The sequence below is a fragment of the Malania oleifera genome, chromosome 1 (genome assembly GCF_029873635.1).
Source record: "Malania oleifera isolate guangnan ecotype guangnan chromosome 1, ASM2987363v1, whole genome shotgun sequence".
NCBI classification, from domain to species: Eukaryota; Viridiplantae; Streptophyta; class Magnoliopsida; order Santalales; family Ximeniaceae; genus Malania; species Malania oleifera.
The window spans coordinates 18,808,038-18,827,495 of record NC_080417.1 but is presented as its reverse complement, the minus strand read 5'-3'; the positions used below and the strand labels follow the sequence as shown (position 1 = coordinate 18,827,495).

Sequence of the window (19,458 nt, the reverse complement as noted above, 5' to 3'; positions counted from 1 at the left end):
TTTAATTAAAAAGAGGGGAGGGAAATATCGAAGAAAGTAAAAGTTAATTATCATATATTTATTTTCTTGTCACTTTCTTTACTTTTTGGATAAAAGAACACCGACATTTTCTAAGATTCAAAAATTTTAAGAAGGTTTCTGAAATTCTTGAAATCTTGAAATTTTTTTTAAGAAGATTTCTGAAATTCTTGAAATTTGAAATTCTTAAAATAGTAATATAAATTAATAAAATTTGTAAAATTTTAAAAGTGATCACTATATTTTAATAAAAACTTTGATTGTTTTTTGTCGGTGCATTTTTTTCCCCATCGCTCGCTATGAGCCATTTTATTTTATTGATGCACAAAACGGGAGAAGAAAAACTCATTTTTATTCTTTTGAATTCTCACGAACCAAACGGATCCTTGGGGATTTAGCAACTCGGAGGCACTTCATTTTGTCTTAACCAGTGGCCCACGAGCCTAATTCGCCGCCCTTATCATTGACTTGTCCGATCGTCGCCGTCGCAAGCCGCCCCTCTCTCATTTCCTCTTCATCTTCCCTCCATCGAGGTCAGTGTTACTAATACCCCTGAAAGTTTTCATGTTTCTGTATCCTAACCGTGTTGCTGATTTGTTGGCCATCTAGGGTTTTTCTTTTTCCTATTCTTTGTCAAATTGATACATAGTTTCTCTCATCTTTCGATTTGTGACTTGGTGCTACTTGTTTAGATCTTTAAGATTATATGGAAATACTTTCTCTGGTTCTTTTTTTTGTTTGCGGAAGATTTGTATGGTGAGCAGAAGGATTTTGATTTCGTGTTTCATGTTGAGTAATGGTTACTGCTGGTGTCTGCATAATCTGGGGGTTTCTTGTTATGTTGATTAGAGGATTTCGTGCTTCTTGTTCTTATTTTTGTTGAGCAGAATTTGGAAACTTTATTTTATTGTTTTTGTTGCCGGAAGGTCTGTATGGTGGGTGAAGGATTTTGATTTGTGTTTTCTTGTTGAGTGCTGTTGGTTTGTTGAGTAAGCTGGTGTTTTTTCATTTCTGGCCTCTGGGCATGTGGATCAGAGGGTTGAGATTTCATCCATTTTCATTAATTTGAGAAAGTGAACTGGAATTGGTGTCCTGAAAAAATTTGTGCCGTGAATTGGGTCTAAAATAGGGGAAGTCAATTTATAATTGCCTTAAGTGATAGATTGTTCAGTTAAGCTATCTGGTAACTGAATTAATTGTTCAAATTTTAGTTGATTAATTTTTTATATAAAAAATTATAGTTATTTGTTATCAAAAGTTTTGATTAATTCAATTAATGTACCAATTAACCGTAGCCCTGGACAAGGGGTTGATTGGCTGAAGGAGTGAGGGTGGGGTCTCATCATTGATGGGGAGGTGAGAGCTCTTATTCAAGTTTAACTGATTTGAATTAGTAGATTAGCATGTTTATTCCTTCTTGTTCTCATATTCTGTGTTTTCAGCCGTATATAGAGTGATAAGGGTTTAGGGGTTGTCATATATCTGATTTCATACTCAGTTTTAGCTGCCTTTACTGCATGCTACCTTCATTCCTCATCCATCATTAAAGGGTGATTGTTTATTTTTATTTTGCTTTTGTTTGTTTGATTTTTTTTTTTGTTTGTATATATTCCCCTTCTCATATTCCCCATTTGTCTTTTTTTACCCAATTAGCATTTTGGACTGCATTAACTGCGATTCAGTGTTTTGAGTATAAGATTCTATTAGTTCTAAGACATAGTTATTTAGAAGATATTGGACACTTCCTGTGTTTTTTTGGGCTTGAGTGTTTGTGGGATGAATTTGTGTCGAGTGTTTTGAAAGAAAATGGTGTTGTGGGGACTCGGGAGGCTTTATTCGCTCATGCATTTTCATTTACTTGTTAATTTTGTATTACCTGTAGGTATTTATGCAACCATGGCAGAAGAGAATCCAATAGAAGTGAAGGATGATGTGCCAGAAGTAAGAAATTTTATTTTTTCTCTCTTTGATTTGTGGTTATTATCTGAATGTTCTGCTTTTATCCACAAATTCTCTTTGAGATCTGTGGGTTGTGGTGTTATCTGTGGCTGCATTTAGATGTATTTTCATTCTTAATGATGTTATTGCATTGTTAGCTTGTTACATTTCTTGCACATATATATATTTATTTTACATTTTACATCATATTTTGTTCGAGTGTGAAGCAAACGGCCTCCATGTCCATTTTGCTTATAGTGCAGGCTGTTTGAAGGGTCACTGTTTTGAAGATGTCATCTGAGACTGGAGTGCTTTATTAAGATGTATTTTTTTTTTCTCATGAGGCGAAGGCTTCTTGTTCTCTTTTTTTGCAACAATTTATTCTCCTGCTTCTCAATATAGTTTCTTTTTCTATCCAAAAAAGAAAAAATAATGGCTTCCACGGTGGCACGATTTGGTGAAAAAGGCTCACTTTTTAAAAAATCTATTTTTAGCTCACATACTTTGCACCCACAAATTTTTAGTTTCAGAAAGTTTGGATTCCCTGTTGTTACGTATATTTTTTTAATTCCTAGTTTGTGGGTCATATACTTACAACTCGTGATTTCATTCTCATTAAAAGTAAATTATGAATTTAAGATTTTGACAGGATGAATTGCAGGATTTTTTAGTGCACTCTCATGCCGAATCATGTGACTTGTTCCAATCTATTTTTGTATTTTATTTACTTCACCCACATGTTGCAACAATAATGCACTTAATTTTCAAATAGGAAAAAATTTTCACTTGCATATTATCTTTTTTGGAAAAAGACATACTTATTATCTTCCACAATCAGAACCAGTGATCTTCCTTAACTTTAAATTTTACAAGGTGGAAAGTTGGGATGATTAATGGATCTCTGAAATTCTTTTATCTATAATGTTTGATTTAAATATATGTTGCTTATATAAAAATGGCCTCCATGGTGGCACAATTTGGTTAAAATTGCACACTTTATATATATATATATATATATATATATATATGTAGCTCATGTAAAACTTTACACCCACTAACTCTTAGTTGTTAGAAAAGTTTGGATTCCCTGTTGCTACGCATTTTGGGTTCTTTATACTTACAACTTGCGATTTCATCCTCATTAAAAAAGGAAAGTATGAATTTATATTTATGATAAAATGAATCACAGAATTTTTAGTGCACTTCCGTACCAGATCATGTGATTCATTCCAATCGATTTTGTATTGTATTTACATCACTCATATGTTGCAACAATAATGGATTTAATTTTCAAGAAGGAAAAAATTTTCACATGCTTATTATATTACACGATCAGAGCCAGTGATCTTAGTGATTTTTCTCAAATTTTTAACTTTTACAAGGTGGAATGTTGGGATGATTGATGAATCTCTGAAATTCTTTTATCTATAATAATGTTTGGGTTGATTAAAGGTGAGTCCCCCCTACCTTATTGCCTCAACTTCTCCCTTTTAGCAGTAAAAGCTGGGTAGGTTTGATAAACAACTTCAGCTTTTAAAAATCCAGCTTTTAGCTTTTTTCCCGGAATTTCTAAAGGCTATGGATTTGAAGCTATGCCCTGTGATAATGATGCCTCTGGCATTACGACCTTTACCACAAGGTGCTGTCCATAGATCAAATTATTTCGTGGATTGGATTTCACTTGACTGCCTGCAGCTCCATTGTGTGTGCTTGAAGTAGAAGTTTTGTAGAAATATATTGCCATATTATTATGTATTTTGATTTAAGTTTTTAAAAGATAAAAGCTATATTTTTTTCCCAACAAATTCTATTCCATTGTTGTCCTTAATTATTTTCAACAATTACAGAATTATTAATGCATTAATTACATTTCCTAAAAATACATATCAATTTAGTCATTTTAAACATTTTCAAGCATTTTCCTTCTTTTTTGCTGAACCCTCAGAATTTACTTTTTCTTTGTAATAGCTCCCTTTTCACGGGCCGAACAATTTTTACAACAATTTCAATCAACTCCTTTTCATGAATTTTTTTTTTTTAAAAGTTTCTTTTCAAAACCACTAGGGGAGGGACTAAGCCTAATACTGTGTTCAATTGTTATTACATTTGGATTGTTGGACCTCAATTTGTCAACCTGTCTTCATTGAGGAATATATAATTGTCAAACATCGTCATAAATCTATGACAGGTCCCTTAGGAATAATTTGCCTCCCTTCTAATTTTGGAAAGGGTGAAGGAAAAGGAAAGTACTAAAAAGTTTTTGATTTAGATATCGGAAAGAATGAGGCAAACAGGAGTAAAAGGTTTAAAAATGCTTAATGAAGGAATTCATTTTTAAGAAAATTTTATCACTTTTCTTTACCATCCATTTTTCTTTTTGAGATTTATAAAGAACCTAAAAATGTGAACGAAAGAACCAATTTAAAGCGGTTTTCAGTGTTTTTTCCCCCTTTCCTCGTTCACTGTGAGAGCGTAAGGTCCAAGCAGCTTTGTCTTGCAATGATCATCATTCAGGACATAAAGCAGGTTGTTTGTAGTTTGCCTAGGCATGGTGATGCCTAAAAGGCTGCCTAGGTGATGTCTTGATATTGTTGTTAGATCATTGTTCTTACCAACATATCACATTGCAGTTTTCCGCCTTTGATCCTACTAAAAAGAAGAAGAAGAAGAAGGTTGTGATTCAGGATTCTTTGGAAGATCCTGTGGATAAGTTGGCTGAGAAAACTGAAAGTTTGTCAGGTATTTGACTCAGTGAATTAGCAGAATACTGTATCTTCCTTTTTTAAAATTAAATTTATTGGGGAAAGAACATGTAGGTATGCTTTACATTTGTTTCATGTCACTGAGGACTTATTTGCTCCTCACCTGCAGTTTCTGAAGGGATTGAAAGTACCTTTTCTGGGTTGAAGAAGAAGAAGAAGAAGAAACCTGTAAGTTGGTGTTTCGTCCTGAATGAGCACATAAGCCTATTGAAAAATGAATTTTTGCTGCTACTGATGTCTGATTCTTGGTGTTCTGTTTTAGGTTGAATCTGATGATTTGAATGATGAGATTGGGGATGTAGTAGAGGATGCGGATGGTAAGTAATTTCATGATTGTAAATTATGCAATATTAGTGTGCTGAACTTAGTAGTGTGTAGTGTCACCTTAATTATGTCTAGAATTTTAAATGGAAAGTAATAGAGAAACTCTCCTTTGACTTTTAGAGCATGTAGGAGAGGATGAAGAAGGTGAAGGAATTGTCCTGCAATCACGATATCCTTGGGAAGGGAGTGATAGGGATTACTTGTATGAGGAGGTATATTTTGTTTTCGTGTAACTAGAATATTCTTTCTACCATTTTTATTATGATTTATTTGAGCATCCAATGGTGTGATCATAATCATTAACCCAACTAATACAAGTTGTATTTGATTTTGATGCCCTCACTCAATTTCTTTGTTTATGACCTGAATAAAAAATGCCTCTTACAACAACATGAAATGTGGCATCTTGTATGCTGTCACCTAAAGGGCGAATCATGTCGCAAAATTTGCTTGCTCAAAGAAACTATGTATGACAAATATCTATAGATCCTTGTGTTGTGAATGTGGCTCACATTCTAAAGGAAAACATGAAGAAAACCTGTGGAGCAGCAGCAAATAGTCGACTGATTGGCCAAATCAGTCGACTGATTAATCCAGAGTTCATAACAATTACATTCTATCTGAATCAGTCGACTGAATGGCTCAATTAGTCGATTGATTGGTTTAGAACAAGATGCGCAGATTTTTGAATTTTGAATAATTGGACGTTAATATGGTTGGGCTTCGGGGGGAAACCTTCGAGGGGGCTTATATATTCATAGAATGTGTTGTATATATAAGGCCAAGTGTGGTTGAAGAGAGTTTAGAGAGAATTCATGTATTGTTCATGTAATTTGGACAAGAAGATAGTGAATTCTTGCCATTTGCTCCCATGGAACCACATAATTCATGGTGTTATTGTTCTTCTTATTGCTTTATTTACTTGCTGTGGTTATGGAATATTTCTGTATTCATCATTTACATTGCTGCAATTGTTTGCGTTTGATTCTTCCAACAATTTAATATTCTGCTGTGCATTGTTTGAGGACCTCTTTTTCACAACAGTTGGTATCAGAGTGGTGTTGTAATGGCCTTTGGAACTTCGTTTGCAAAATTTGACGTTGTCAAATTTGATGGAACCGAAAATTTCGGTTTATGGCAGAGAAGAGTGAAGGATCTCTTGGTGCAGCAAGGGATGGTAAAAGCATCGTATGGAGTTCAACCGAAAAGTATGGATGAAGCAACTTGGAATGAGTTGGAAGCAAAGGCAGTATCAACCATTCGACTGTGTTTGGTTGATGACGTGTTGTATCACGTCATGGATGAGGATTCTCCGGCAGTAGTTTGGCATAAACTAGAAAGCCGGTATATGTCTAAGTCTTTATCGATCAAACTCTTTTTTAAGCAAAGGCTGTATTGGCTTAAGTTGGTGGAGGGTTCGGATTTGAACTAGCATATCAACACTTTCAATCAGATTGTGAGTGATTTGGTGTGTTTTGATGTAAAGTTCGAGTAGGAAGATAAGGCGTTGATGCTATTAAATTCCCTACCTGCATCTCAAACTTATGAGAACTTGGTTACTACTCTTACATGGAGCAAGGAAAGCCTGAATTTAGAAGAGGTGACAAGCGCTTTGCTTGGTTTTCATAAAAAAAAAATGGTTAGCGATGAAGCTTCACATGGTGAAGGGTTTTTTTGTGAAAAATAACCAAGAACATGGGAGACGTAAGTCCCGGAGCAGATCTCGGTTGCAATTCGGGAAGAGGAAGGATATAAAATGTTTTAATTGTGGTAAAATTGGGCACATAAGATCAGAATGTCCGAAGTGGAAAAAAAGGAATTTTGAAAATCAGCAAGGTCCGTCAAAATCTGCAAATGTAGTTGAAGGAGATTCAAAATCCTGTGATGGGGATATGCTATGTGTTTTTTCGGGTTCGGAGTGCCTTACGGATGATTCTTGGATCTTAGATACTGGATGCTCTTATCACATGATAGCAAATAGAAAATAGTTTGACACCCACAGGCCAGTTAATACTGGTTGGGTTTTGATGGAAAATGATATTTCATGCAAAATACTTGGTATTGGAAATGTCAAAATCAAAATGTATGATGGTGTTGTGAGAACCGTATATGATGTATGTAATGTACTGCGTCCAAGGAAGAATGTAATTTCATTAGGCACTTTAGACTGTAATGGATATAGTTACAAGTTTGAAAGTGGGGGAAATGAAAGTGTGTGAAGGCGACTCAATAGTGATGAAAGGAGAAAAGGTAGTGGGAAATATCTATGCATTGCAGGGTGTTACGGTTGTTGGTGGAGCTGCAACTGTAGAATCTGAGTTAGATATTTTGTGACATATGCAGTTAAGGCATATGGACGATTACATGTATTTAGATGTTTGGGGACTGGTGAGGATAGCATCGCGGGGTAGACATGTTTTTCGTGGGGTGTATCACGAAAGGTCTTGGTTTATCTCATATGACACAAACTTGATGTTGATGTGTTTACCGGGTTAAACTTGTGATTGAGGTGGAGTACCAGACCGGGAGAGAAGTCCTCAGGTAAGACATTGAGACTGAGTATACTGGTTTCGTTCAAGAAGCTATTTGCAGGGTTTGCTAGATACTTTTTGGTGAAATCAGTGAGTATGACGAGTTTCTCGTGTGATCGATCGTCAAAGGTATCGCTAGATGGGAGAGTTGTAGGTGAATTGTAGGCAGGTTTTGCGGTAGATTACTCGGTTGTGAGTGGATGTCCACTGGTGCACTATTCTAGTGATGGAGGATCTAGACTTGGTGTTTTGTCCGGACAGTATATCTTTCTAGGGTATAAGAAAGGTGGGTGCAAGTTAGGTAATCTTATGGCAAATAAAGGGGTGATTGAGGACATGACTTTTGGTGATGGGGCAATGTACTCAGGTAAAGGAAGAGAAACAAATGTCAGAAAACTGCGACAGCAGCAGACATGTGATGCAGGTGGAGCTACAGACTCAGGGCAAAGATGACGTTCATATTGCAGGGAGTTTCAGCTCTGGAGACCAGCAAAATCACGGTGAGCTCATGTACACTATCAGACCACTACTTAGGTATAAATTTGGCATTTTGGAGTTTTATACATTCATTACTACCAGCAACAAGACTTCTACTATTTTTCAAGTTGCAATGCATGACAAGGGGAAAAATAGGTGGATGAGTGTTATGGTAGAGGAAATGGAGGTATTGCATATATACCAAGTGTGTGAGTTGGTGAGACTTCCAATGTGGAAGAGGGTGATAGGATGCAGTGAAGTGATGTATCTGTTTTGTGTAAATGACATGTTACTGTCTCAGAATACTTTAACTGAGGCTTATTAGTTGGAAACTTTGTTGAAAGTTATTGACGTAAATGTGTTGGGTATGGCCAAGATGAGTCTTGGTTTGTTGATTTGCATGGATAGTGCTGCAGGTAGATTGGTGTTATCGCAAGGTGGCTTTGTGGACGGAGCTGTAGGGAGACTTCAATTGCCATCTCAGGGGGGTTCTGTGGAGAATCAATATGAAATGTCTACCGTTCGGTACCAAAGGATGGATTGTGATGTCTGGGATATGTCAATGGTCCCCCATGATTGTGCAATGGGATGTTCCGGTAGGCAACAGAGTGGATTGTCAGTTGTGAGATTTGTTGAAGACTATGCAGGGGGCTTTGGTGATAGAAGGCTTGCAGCAGCATTTGTGTTTATTGTTGTGGGAATGTCTTGTTGGAAGCCTAGGGTGAAGTCTTCAGGTGTTGCATTTACAATTGTATCGGGGTTGATGGTAGAAGCTGAAGCTGTCATCGGTAAGTTCAAGCGGCCTTGCTTAGACTTGGTGTTCGTCTCCAAGTGCTAGAAGGGAGATGATCCCAACCTCATGTTCCAAAGTTCAAGGTGGAGCAACGGGTTCATGTTTTCAATTTTTCTCCTAAGGGATGTATGTTCGTCAAGGTGGAGATTGTTGTGAATGTGGCTCACATTCTAGGGAAAAACATAAAGAAAATCTGTGGAGTAGCAGCAAACAGTCGACTGATTGGCCAAATTAGTTGACTAATTAGTCCAGAGTTCAGAACAATTACATTGTGTTTGAATCAGTTGACTGATAGGCCTAATTAGTTGACTGATTGGCTCGGAACAGCATGCGCAGATTTTTGAATTTTGAATAATTGGATGTTAATATGGTTGGGTATGGGGGGGAAACCGCTGAGGGGGCTTATATATTCATAGAATGTGTTGTATATAGAAGGCCAAGTGTGGTTGAAGAGAGTTTAGAGAGAATTCATGTATTGTTCATGTAATTTGGACAAGAAGATAGTGAATTCTTGTCGTTTGCTCCCGTGGATGTAGGCTTTGTCGAACCATGTAATTCCTGATGTTATTGTTCTTGTTATTGCTTCATTTACTTCTTGTGGTTGTGGAATATTTCTGTATTCATCATTTAGATTGCTGCAATTGATAGTGTTTGATTTTCAAACAATTTTATATTTCACTGTGCATTGTTTGAGGGCCTCTTTTTCACAACACCTTGCATCAATGCCTTTGCTTGCCTAATGAATATTTCACACTGCAAAACAATTATACTATGCCCGTAATGGGTCATTCTTCTGAATCCGGTGTCACTGTTTGAGATTTGGAGTTTTCGTTGATGAAAGAGAATCCTTCTTCTCTCTCTCCTTTCACCTTATTTTTCTTTTTTTGTTTATTTCCTCTAGTGTCATTTCAAGGTGTTTTTCATCCTTCTAATTTGTTTATTGTCTTTTTCCTGAAGACGGAGGATATATATATATATATATATATATATATATATATATATTTTAAAATAAATATATTTAAAATTTTGTTTAATGCTAATAGATTATTTGCGAACTTGATTCAAAGCATCTTGTTGTTAGTCATTGCCTAGATGAGCCGCTCAATAAAATAGATGAACAACAATGATAAACGAGTCTTAAATCTCACTAGGTGGGATTGGCTCTATGAATCCTCTTCCACTAGTTCACTGGATTGAGGGAATTTTCCTCTGCTAGCTTAAGAGCTATTAAGTCTATCCTCACTACCTCATTCTAGGTTATTTTAGGTCTACCCTTACCCCTAACTCACTCCTCCTCACAGGCGCACTACTTGGCCCTCATTTCAAATGTTCAAACCATCTAAGCTGTCCCTCCCTTACCGTCTTAAACCAGTGCTATGCCTAGTTTATTGCTTATATGTTCGTTTTTTAATTTATCTTTTAGTGTTATAACACTCATCCACCTTACCCTAACATTCACATTTTGGTAACTTTTACTTTTTGTACATGTTTAGTTGCCTAACATTCTGATCTATGAAGCATGGCTGACCCTATAACCGTCTTATAAAACTTTCCTTTTAGTTTTAAGGGTATTCTAAGATCACACAACACGCTTGACACACTTTCCATTTTATCCATCTTGTTTGAACTCTTTGTATCACATAATCTCCAATATCTTCTTCAGCTGACATAATAAATCCAAGATAATGAAATCTGCCAGTGCTATTAATATCTTGAGCTATCATGTTTAATCTTATCTCTTGTACTCCTTTTGTTACTCAATAAAATAGACATTTGTTTTCATAAGTTTATTTACATTAACCTTGCATTTTTTAGCATGGTTTTGAGGTTTGGATTTGGAGGATTTGTGTGGATTGACGAAAATGCAGTATAAAATTATATTGAGTTTCTTATCGATACATACAAATCCAATTCCAAGCCCTGAAATCCATATTACCAACACACTAAGGGTTACACATTAAAGTGGGTGTTTAGTTTGCGACTTCTTTGAACATTCTTGGGAATGTGATGTCCATATCATATTCCACGTTTGTTTTGGGGCTGGAAATCTAACATAGTTGGAATCTCACATTCCCTTTGAACGAAGGACTCCCGTGAAACATGGGAAGCCCATTCCCATGCTCTCCCATGATTAAGTTTCATTGGAATCCTATTCCCATGGGAATGGATATCACATACTGCATTTGTTTTGGGTCTGGAAATCTAATATTTTATTATGCTCCTTTTTTTTTTTATTATTTTATTTTTATTAATGATGGTTGAAAATTTTAGAACATGGACTTAATTTGGTATATAATAGGTTTTCGTGCTGAAAATATGTTTACCCTTCAGGTCATACAAGTCGAGGGTATAATGGTAATCTTATTGACATATCTGTCAAGATTTCTATCTTGATTCTTAAACCAAACACTTGTTTGGTTATTAAGTGTACATTCTTGAATCTTACGTAGTAAACTAAACAAAAACATCCCATGAGGTTGGCATCTCATTACCAGGAGATTCCATGGGAATACTTTTTTTTATTCCGCGAACCAAAAGTCACCTTAGGAGACTTTTGGTGACCCAAATGGGATCCACATGATGGTCTTAAGCAACTCTTTCTCTAGGTGATCTGATTTTAGTGAATTAAGATCACCATGCTTCAGAGGTCAGATGTCATGTTCCAATAATCAAAGATTTTGGGTATGCATGATTAACCTGTTTGGTATAACATATGAATCCATGTTCGATGGTCATGCAATACAATAACTGCTCTTAGGACTGTCAACAGACTAGGCAAGAAATATTAGATGTAAACAATGGAACGAATGTGGATATTTGCAATTATATGATAAGATAGTAGGTGTAGTTGATGTAATGCTTGTCAGATCAAAGGAATTTTTGTTCCTACAGATTTCGGTCTGGCAAAAATCTCTTTCGAGAGCACTGCCTAGGGGTAATCTTCACCCCATCCTTGAAGACAAGATGAAGATTGCCAAGTTGGACATTGATATCATTATTTTTATGGCAGTTTGGGACGATCACCACTGCCTAAGATCACTGAGGTGTAACCAAACAAGCAGGTCCTATTACATTTACCTCCATTGATCCTAATATCTGGGACAAACCATAGCTATCACTTACCAGAAAACCCTAACTCCCCAGCAAAGAATGAGTTGGCACATATTTTTCCAAACATGGTACATTTTTGCTCAAAATACTAAACTAAATATAGCTATCCAAAGTTTTAGTTCAATATTTTCAACCTGACATTTTATTTGTAAAAAATGTAGAATTTTCATATTGTAATTCTATTTTCAGTCATTATTAGTTTATTTCACAAAAGATATTGCTTTTAAATTTTTTAACCACTCAACATCCTCTTGTATATAGTCAAGTGCGATTACACAATTTTAACCAATATACCACGTTCTATATAGTGTGCTGTATTGTGATCCTGTTCCATGAACAGATTCCATGTTCTAGGTAATATTGGATCATCCTTATGACCTGATGAAATTGCATTGTCTGGGCTGAGGTAGCAGTTTTTGCAAAACAATAATGTTAAAGATCCAAGATTGATCTATATTTGCCATATGCTTCATTTCTTTTTGCTTGGTTGTGAAGGAGGGTCTATTCACCAGACTACTTGTGTCTTAGTTATTTATCTCATCTTTTCAACTTGTAATTTCCCTTCAAAAATTGTTCAGTGTTTTATATGTATTTTTGACCTCATATTTTCTTCAGAGATTGCCATTCAATAGCGCCATTAAAGGGTAATCCAATGCTCAGTATTTTGTATGTTACTCTGTTTTTTCACCTCATGGTTTATTTGATATATGAGGTGATAGCCATTAGTTACATGCCCAGGACCATGGGTTCCAGCTTGGAGGAATAATAATGTTTCCAATTATTGTGCAGCTTCTGGGAAGGGTGTTTAACATTCTTCGTGAGAATAATCCTGAGCTTGCAGGCGATAGACGAAGGACAGTGATGAGGCCTCCACAAGTTCTTCGGGAAGGGACAAAGAAAACTGTTTTTGTAAATTTTATGGATCTCTGCAAGACGTATGGCCATTTTTATCTTGCTACCTTTATTATTTTCAATTATAGAACAAGTACATGTGAACATGGCTATTAAAATGCGATCTGGACCTAGGATCTTCCAACCCTACGATCCTACGTTACTAAAATGATCTTGATCCCACATAGAATTGCAAATTAGTAGGATCGCACTAGGATCTTAGTAAGTGAGATGCTAGGATCATAGTGGGATCCTATTTGGATAGGAGATCCTACATTCATTTATATTTTAAGAATATTTACTAAGTTACTTGTCTTATAGGCTTGGCTTTTGCCATGTTGCGTATACATGAAATGGACAATTTAGTAAGTGATATGATTTATTTTACATTAACAAACCTATGATCAAATGGTGGGTTGGTTGCTGATATTGATAGTTTGGCTGTTTTTTGTGAAGACTTCTTCATTAAAAAAAAAAAAAAGTTTGGATGTTCATGTTCTGTGGTTGTTTGTTGACTGATTTGTGTTAAAAATATGTTTTTTTTAAAAGTATTTATTTTGTTTTCATTATAGGCCAGTTTGATTTAGACTAGTTAGGAATGCAACAATTTGAACACATCTTTTTGTCATGATGATTCTACCAAAGTGTTACTTGTAATTTTTTTGAGTCTTCAACACTTAACTAGCCAATTTTGTAGGTTTATATTATAGAAATTTACAAAAAGGAAAGAGCATACAAAGCCAATTTTCTTATTTATTATATAGTTAGTAGAAATCTTACCATCCTTGATCTGGTCCTACGATATGATTCTCCAAACCATCCTTTGGATCCTTTGTAGGATCCTGATTTTAATTACCTTGCATGTGAATGTTATGTGGCAAATGTTTATGTGTGTTTGTTGTAGGTGCATTCAACAACAACAGCAAGCTTTAAGTCCCTCTAGTGGGGTTGGCTACATGAATCCTTTTCTTCCAATTCAGCCAATCAAGAGCATTTTCCTCTACCTTAAGAGCTATTAAATCCTTTTTCACTTTCTCATTCTGAGTTATTTTAGGTCTATTCCTACCCCTTCTAATATTGAAAAAAATAACTAAGTCACTCTTCCTCACAGGTGTGCTACTAGGTATACTTTTTAAATGTCCAAACCATCTAAGCTGCCCCTTCCTTATTTTGTCTTTGTCTAATGCTATGTGTAGTTTATTGTGTATATGTTCGTTCCTTGATTTATCTTTTAATGTTATACCACTCATCTACTTTAATATTCGTATTTTGGTAACTTACTTTTTGTATATGTTTCTCAGATGCCCAACATTCTGATTCATAAAGCATGGCTATTCAACAATCATACAATACACCTGACGCACTCGTTTATTTTACCCAACTTGATTTAACTCTATATCCTACATCTTTTTCAATTTTCCTTTATGCTTGTATAATATACCCAAGATACCAAAATCTACCAGTACTATTAATTTCTTGATTATCAAGTTTAATCTTCTCTCCAATACCCCCCTACGTTACTGAAATTACATTTCATATATTTTGCCTTATTTATGCTCATCTTAAAACCTTAAGGGGGTGTTTGTTTTGAGGTATCTTTCAAAATTCTCGGAAATGTGATGCGCATGGCATCTCATTCCCACATTTTTTTGAACATGGGAAACCAACATGGCGGGCATATTCACATTCGTGGGAATTTAAGGATCCTCATGAAATTGACATTCTATTCACCCCCTCCCCCCAAGGGGTAAGTTTTATGGGAATCCTATTCCTATGGGAATCTTACTTGGATCTAATTGTCCTCATTATTTTGGCTTTTGAACAATAATGCCCCTATAAATAATATAATCACATGCTATTATTATATTTTAAAAAATAAATTATTTGTAAATTAAAAGTAAAAATTTTAAATTAGCATAAATATAAATTATTTTAATTAGAAAATATATATAAAACGTTAATTAAAGATATGTATATTAGTTAGCATTTAATTGACATTTGTAATTTATTAAATAAAAGTAATGTTATTATTGTTTTACAAAAATTTAGACACCTCATTCCTCAATTATTTTGGTTAACTGATTATTAAGTGTCAAATGTTTTAAATTCTTGAGAATCTTATAATGCAAATTAGAAAATATTTAAAATGTCTAGTAAAAGTGTTAATAATTATGTTAATTAGCATTAATATTTAATGTCTATTAAAAGTGTTGAATATTTATGTTAATTAGCATTTTAATTGGCATTTTTAATTTATCAATTAAAAGTAATATTATTATCGTTTTATAAAAATTTAGACACTACATTCCTCAATTATTTCGGTTAATTGATTATTAAGTGTTAAATGTTTTTAATTCTTGAGAATCTTATAATGCAAACTAAACAAAAAATATTCCTATAAGGCAGACATTCTATTCCTAGGAATGAGACTCTTGGGAATGTCATTGTATGGGAATATTTTTATGTCGCGAACCAAATCATTCCTTAGACTCAAACAGCTCTCCAAAGTTCTTAACTTAAATTCCTCTTCACTCCTACTTACATCATCAATGAAGAAAATATCATCTACAAACAACATACACCAAGGGATCTTGTTTTGGATATTCCTAGTGAATTCATCAATCATTAAAGCAAAAGGATAGGACTCAAAGTAGAATCTTGATATAGACCTATTGTGATTGGAAATTCTCTAGATTCCCCTCTTACAGTCCTAATGCTAGTCGTTACTTTATCATACATATCCTTAATAACCTTAGTTTATCTTGTGCAGATTCCCATCTTTTCTAAAACCAAGCAAATAACTTCCCTAGGTACTCTATTATAGGTTTTCTCTAGGTCAATAAAAACTATACACAATGCTCAGTATTCTCTAAGTCAATAAAACCATTTTGTGATTTGTAGGTGCGTTGTTTTGTTATATTATTTATTATTTTGACCAAATTATTTGCATCTTTATCCATCCGTCTGCAGGTTTTTGGGTCTTTTAAGTTTGAAGATTTTTTTCCTATGATTTGCATTTCCAAGCACTCTGCGCAGGTATCACACACATCCACATGTCCTTGTGTGTTTCTTCCTTTTTAATTTTTCTCTGGGTCTCTTAACAAAATATTTGATGTGGATCTGTGTGCCTGGGTGGGTGGAGATGTTGGTGTGTTTAAGAGAGAGAGAGAGAGAGAAAGAGAAAGAGAAAGAGAAAGAACCAGGCTTGTGCACGTTCCTTATGATGCCCATTATCTATCTCTATGCTTGTGTGTGTGCGCACGCGCAGACATGCAAGTTTTTTGCATTCTTCTGTGTGAAATATAATATTTGGGGAGAATTGCCTATTTTCTGTGTGCACATGCTTTCCTTTATTTTAGCTGTTTCTTTGTCTCATACTGCTTATTAGGTTAACTTAAGTGTCAAGCATATTTGTGTTTAATGTTGTAATGCTGATTCTTAATAATGTGCAGTCAGATGCTCTGAATAGTTGATGAAGATTTGTTTACCACATTTTTTAATGCTGCTTCCATTGAAGATTGAATAGTTATTTATTTATTTTTAAGTGAAAATAGCTACATAATTGGCATGATGATCTTAACCTCTTTTACCTTACATCAGAATGCATAGGCAGCCAGAGCATGTCATGGCTTTCTTGCTGGCTGAGATGGGGACAAGCGGCTCACTTGATGGACAACAAAGATTAGTTGTGAAGGGAAGATTTGCTCCAAAAAATTTTGAAGGGATCCTTCGGCGATACGTCAGTATGTTCCTTACACTATTCATTTCTTTAATTCTTTGTGGTTTCCTGTCAGCAGAACTCCATTTATTTTCAACATCAGTTTAGAATTTAGTTCCTTAGATATGATCTACCTCTACTAAGAGCTTTATGTGTAAAAGCATTGTTATGTCTTCCACAGCAGAGTTATTGCTAAATTACCCCATTGCAAACTCACTTGTAAAAGTAAACTTGTCACTCTTTGGGGTTCATACGAAGTCCAAAACAAAACTATATCTGTTTCACTCTGTACCTATCTCCAGTCACGTCCTCATGTTTAGTTTTGGGATTTATTTGTCATGCGCCCTGAGTCATGTTGGAATGCGATGTTCAAGTCCTTGTCCCATATGTTGAAATGCTACACTCCGTAGGAGCAATGTATGGTAGTGCTTTGTTACCCCAGTGGTGAGAAACTTGTTCAGTGCTTTTCAAACATACGTAGAATGCATACGATTTTCTGCTATCCTATACCCATTTTTGTATCTCTTATTTATGGCTTCTTTATGTTTTCAGACGACTATGTCATATGCAATATGTGCAAAAGTCCAGACACTATTCTTTCGAAGGAGAACCGTCTCTTCTTTCTCAGATGCGAGCAGGTAATGGTTTTTATGTAGTTATTGTTAACCCATGCAACCCTGCCCATTGCCACTTATTTTTGCACCCATTCAAAAAAAAGAATTAAATATTCAAAGCAAAAAGGCAATCCTAATCAGACATTAGGATCAGGTTTTCTGGCTTTTTTTTTTTTTTTTTTTTTTTGGGGGGGGGGGGGGGGGGGTTTGGTGACGGACTTTGTTGACTTGCCAAGGCCTGTGATGACCTGAAGCCTACATCGTCTGATGTGTGATCCATTTATGTGGAAATTTTGGAACAGTTCTGAGGCTGTGAGAAAAATAATTTGGCTGTGGCGTTCATAAAGTACGTGAATTTTTTGATGCCCCCCCCCCCCTTTTCTTTATTTCAAAGCAAAAAGACAATCCTAATCAAACATTACGATCAGGTTTTCTGGCTTTTTTTCTTTTTTTGGCCGCGGGTGGGGAGGGTCTGTTGAAGGTTCTTATTTGTTGTGGAGAGAAGGATTGGGGCGGACTTTGTGTTGACTTGCCAAGGCCTGTGATGACCTGAAGATTTGCCTATCTGATGTCTGCTCCATTTATGTGGAAATTTTGGAACAGTTCTGAGGCCATGGGAAAAATAATGACTGTGGCGTTAATAAAGCATGTGAATTTTTTGGTAACATAAGTACGGATTTTTTGCCCCACCTCCCCCCCCAATCAGGAGTTGGCATGGAATTCATTGTTATTCAGTTTGATTTGATTGAATGATATTGTTCATCTTAGCAAAAAATTCTGGAAGATGCTGCCTAGGTAGAGATTCTCTCCCCTCCCCCGCTTGAGTTTTTCTTCTGGGAAACAGAGATGGTACTTGGCAAAGGCCTGTGATGACTTTAGATTTGCGTACATTATCGGATTGTTTAATCCATGACACTGGAAAATCTGAAACAGTTCTGAGGCCATGAGGAAAATAATACTACTGTGTGGTTTTAATAAAGAACAAGAATTTCTTGGAAACACAAATATGGCTTTTTTATTGTGGTTTTTGTTTTGGGTTGTGGGTTTCTTTTTTCTTAAAAAATTTTATGTTGGTTGAAAGGGGGAGGCATTTGGAGTTGGCGTGAGGTTTCCATTATTATTTAGTTTGATGGGAATGAGTGATATATGTTAGTTTCAGTGAGGAAGATTGGTAGATGCTGCGGCGTGGGTATAGTGGTTCCACTGCCCCCTCTCCTTTTCCTTCATTTTTATTTTTTCTTTTTCCTATTTTGAAATGAAGACGGTTCTTAGCAAAGGCCTGTGATGACTTGAAAGATTTGCCTACATTGTCCGATCTTCTAATCCATGATACTGGAAAATTTGGAACAGTTCTGAGGCCTTGATAAAAATTAGATTGTGCTTTTAATAATGATGAAAGTTGCTTGGCAAAAGTGTAAAACAAAGATATGCCAATATATTTTTATTTGTTTACAGTGAGTTGGTGTGGGATTCATCACTTTTTTGTTTGTTTGTTTGTTTTTTTTTTTTTTTTAAACTTTCCGTTGGAATTTGATTGAATGATATTTGTCTGAGGAGGTGGAACTGTGGTGTTTCCGCCTTACCAGATGTTACTGACTTCCATTGTGAACTTTCGGTTGGGAACTATTACCATCATATTTTGTGATAATATGCTGCCAGATTCTACGCTATTTGCTCAAGGAAATTTTCCTTGTGCTTGTCATTGATTGCGCTTCTTATTTCTGTCTTCGTATTGATTACAGTGTGGTTCTGGGAGGTCGGTCGCTCCAATCAAGGCTGGTTTTGTGGCTCGTGTTGGGCGTCGCAAAGCTGGGACATGATTTGGCGGGTTTATCCTATGAGCTTTTGAGAGGACATTACCTCTGGCATCGTGTCCTCCTCCCATGGATTTTAAAGGCTTCTTATGTTTTTAAGTTTGTCAACTGTACCTTGAGTTTTCCAGTGCGTTATCTCATATTTGGATGTTGATAATGAATACACGACAAAGAGATGCGACTGATGATGAGCAGCATTTTCTGGCTTTACCGGATGCAAGTATAATTCATCTAATCCAGTGGCTTGAATCGTTGCCTATTTCCCTGCGGATGTCTTATCAATGTTTTTCCTGACCATTTCAATTTTGGGGTGATGTCATTTATTCATGAATTGCCTTCTGAAAACTGGAAACATTTTGCTTTTTTTTTTGGAAAAAAATTGGCAAAATTCTTCGAAGCACTTAATCTCCAAGCATATCCAAGACTTAGGTATATTACTTTTTTGTATAATCTCCAAGCATACATTA

At 35.5% G+C, this 19,458-nt stretch overlaps 1 protein-coding gene and 1 non-coding gene across 5 annotated transcripts; both read left to right on the top strand.

Annotated features, from left to right (window-relative positions):
• Positions 1-344: 344 nt before the first annotated feature.
• LOC131144626 (eukaryotic translation initiation factor 2 subunit beta-like) lies at positions 345-19,250 on the top strand. Of its 4 annotated transcripts, none has more exons than XM_058093371.1 (10): positions 345-551; positions 1,901-1,959; positions 4,587-4,695; positions 4,828-4,886; positions 4,981-5,035; positions 5,163-5,254; positions 12,744-12,889; positions 16,446-16,588; positions 17,116-17,201; positions 18,920-19,250. In XM_058093371.1, the coding sequence occupies exons 2-10, from the start codon at positions 1,915-1,917 to the stop codon at positions 18,995-18,997; spliced, it is 813 nt and encodes a 270-aa protein (XP_057949354.1). In that variant the 5' UTR covers positions 345-551; positions 1,901-1,914; the 3' UTR covers positions 18,998-19,250. The 4 variants fall into 4 exon arrangements, with proteins under 4 accessions (XP_057949354.1, XP_057949372.1, XP_057949363.1 ...); XM_058093389.1 differs by having other exon boundaries at positions 549-774; XM_058093380.1 differs by lacking the exon at positions 345-551 and adding an exon at positions 555-628.
• On the top strand, positions 18,451-18,540 carry LOC131147432 (small nucleolar RNA SNORD34). The gene has a single exon (XR_009134812.1). It is a non-coding gene; the product is annotated as a small nucleolar RNA SNORD34 (small nucleolar RNA).
• Positions 19,251-19,458: the final 208 nt, after the last annotated feature.

Coding starts and splice junctions, on each gene's coding strand:
- LOC131144626 (XM_058093371.1), top strand. CDS start 1,915: ATGGCAGAAGAGAATCCAATAGAAGTGAAGGATGATGTGCCAGAA. Junction 4,887..4,980: donor AGAAGAAGAAGAAGAAACCT/GTAAGTTGGTGT, acceptor GTTCTGTTTTAG/GTTGAATCTGATGATTTGAA. Junction 16,589..17,115: donor GATCCTTCGGCGATACGTCA/GTATGTTCCTTA, acceptor TTATGTTTTCAG/ACGACTATGTCATATGCAAT.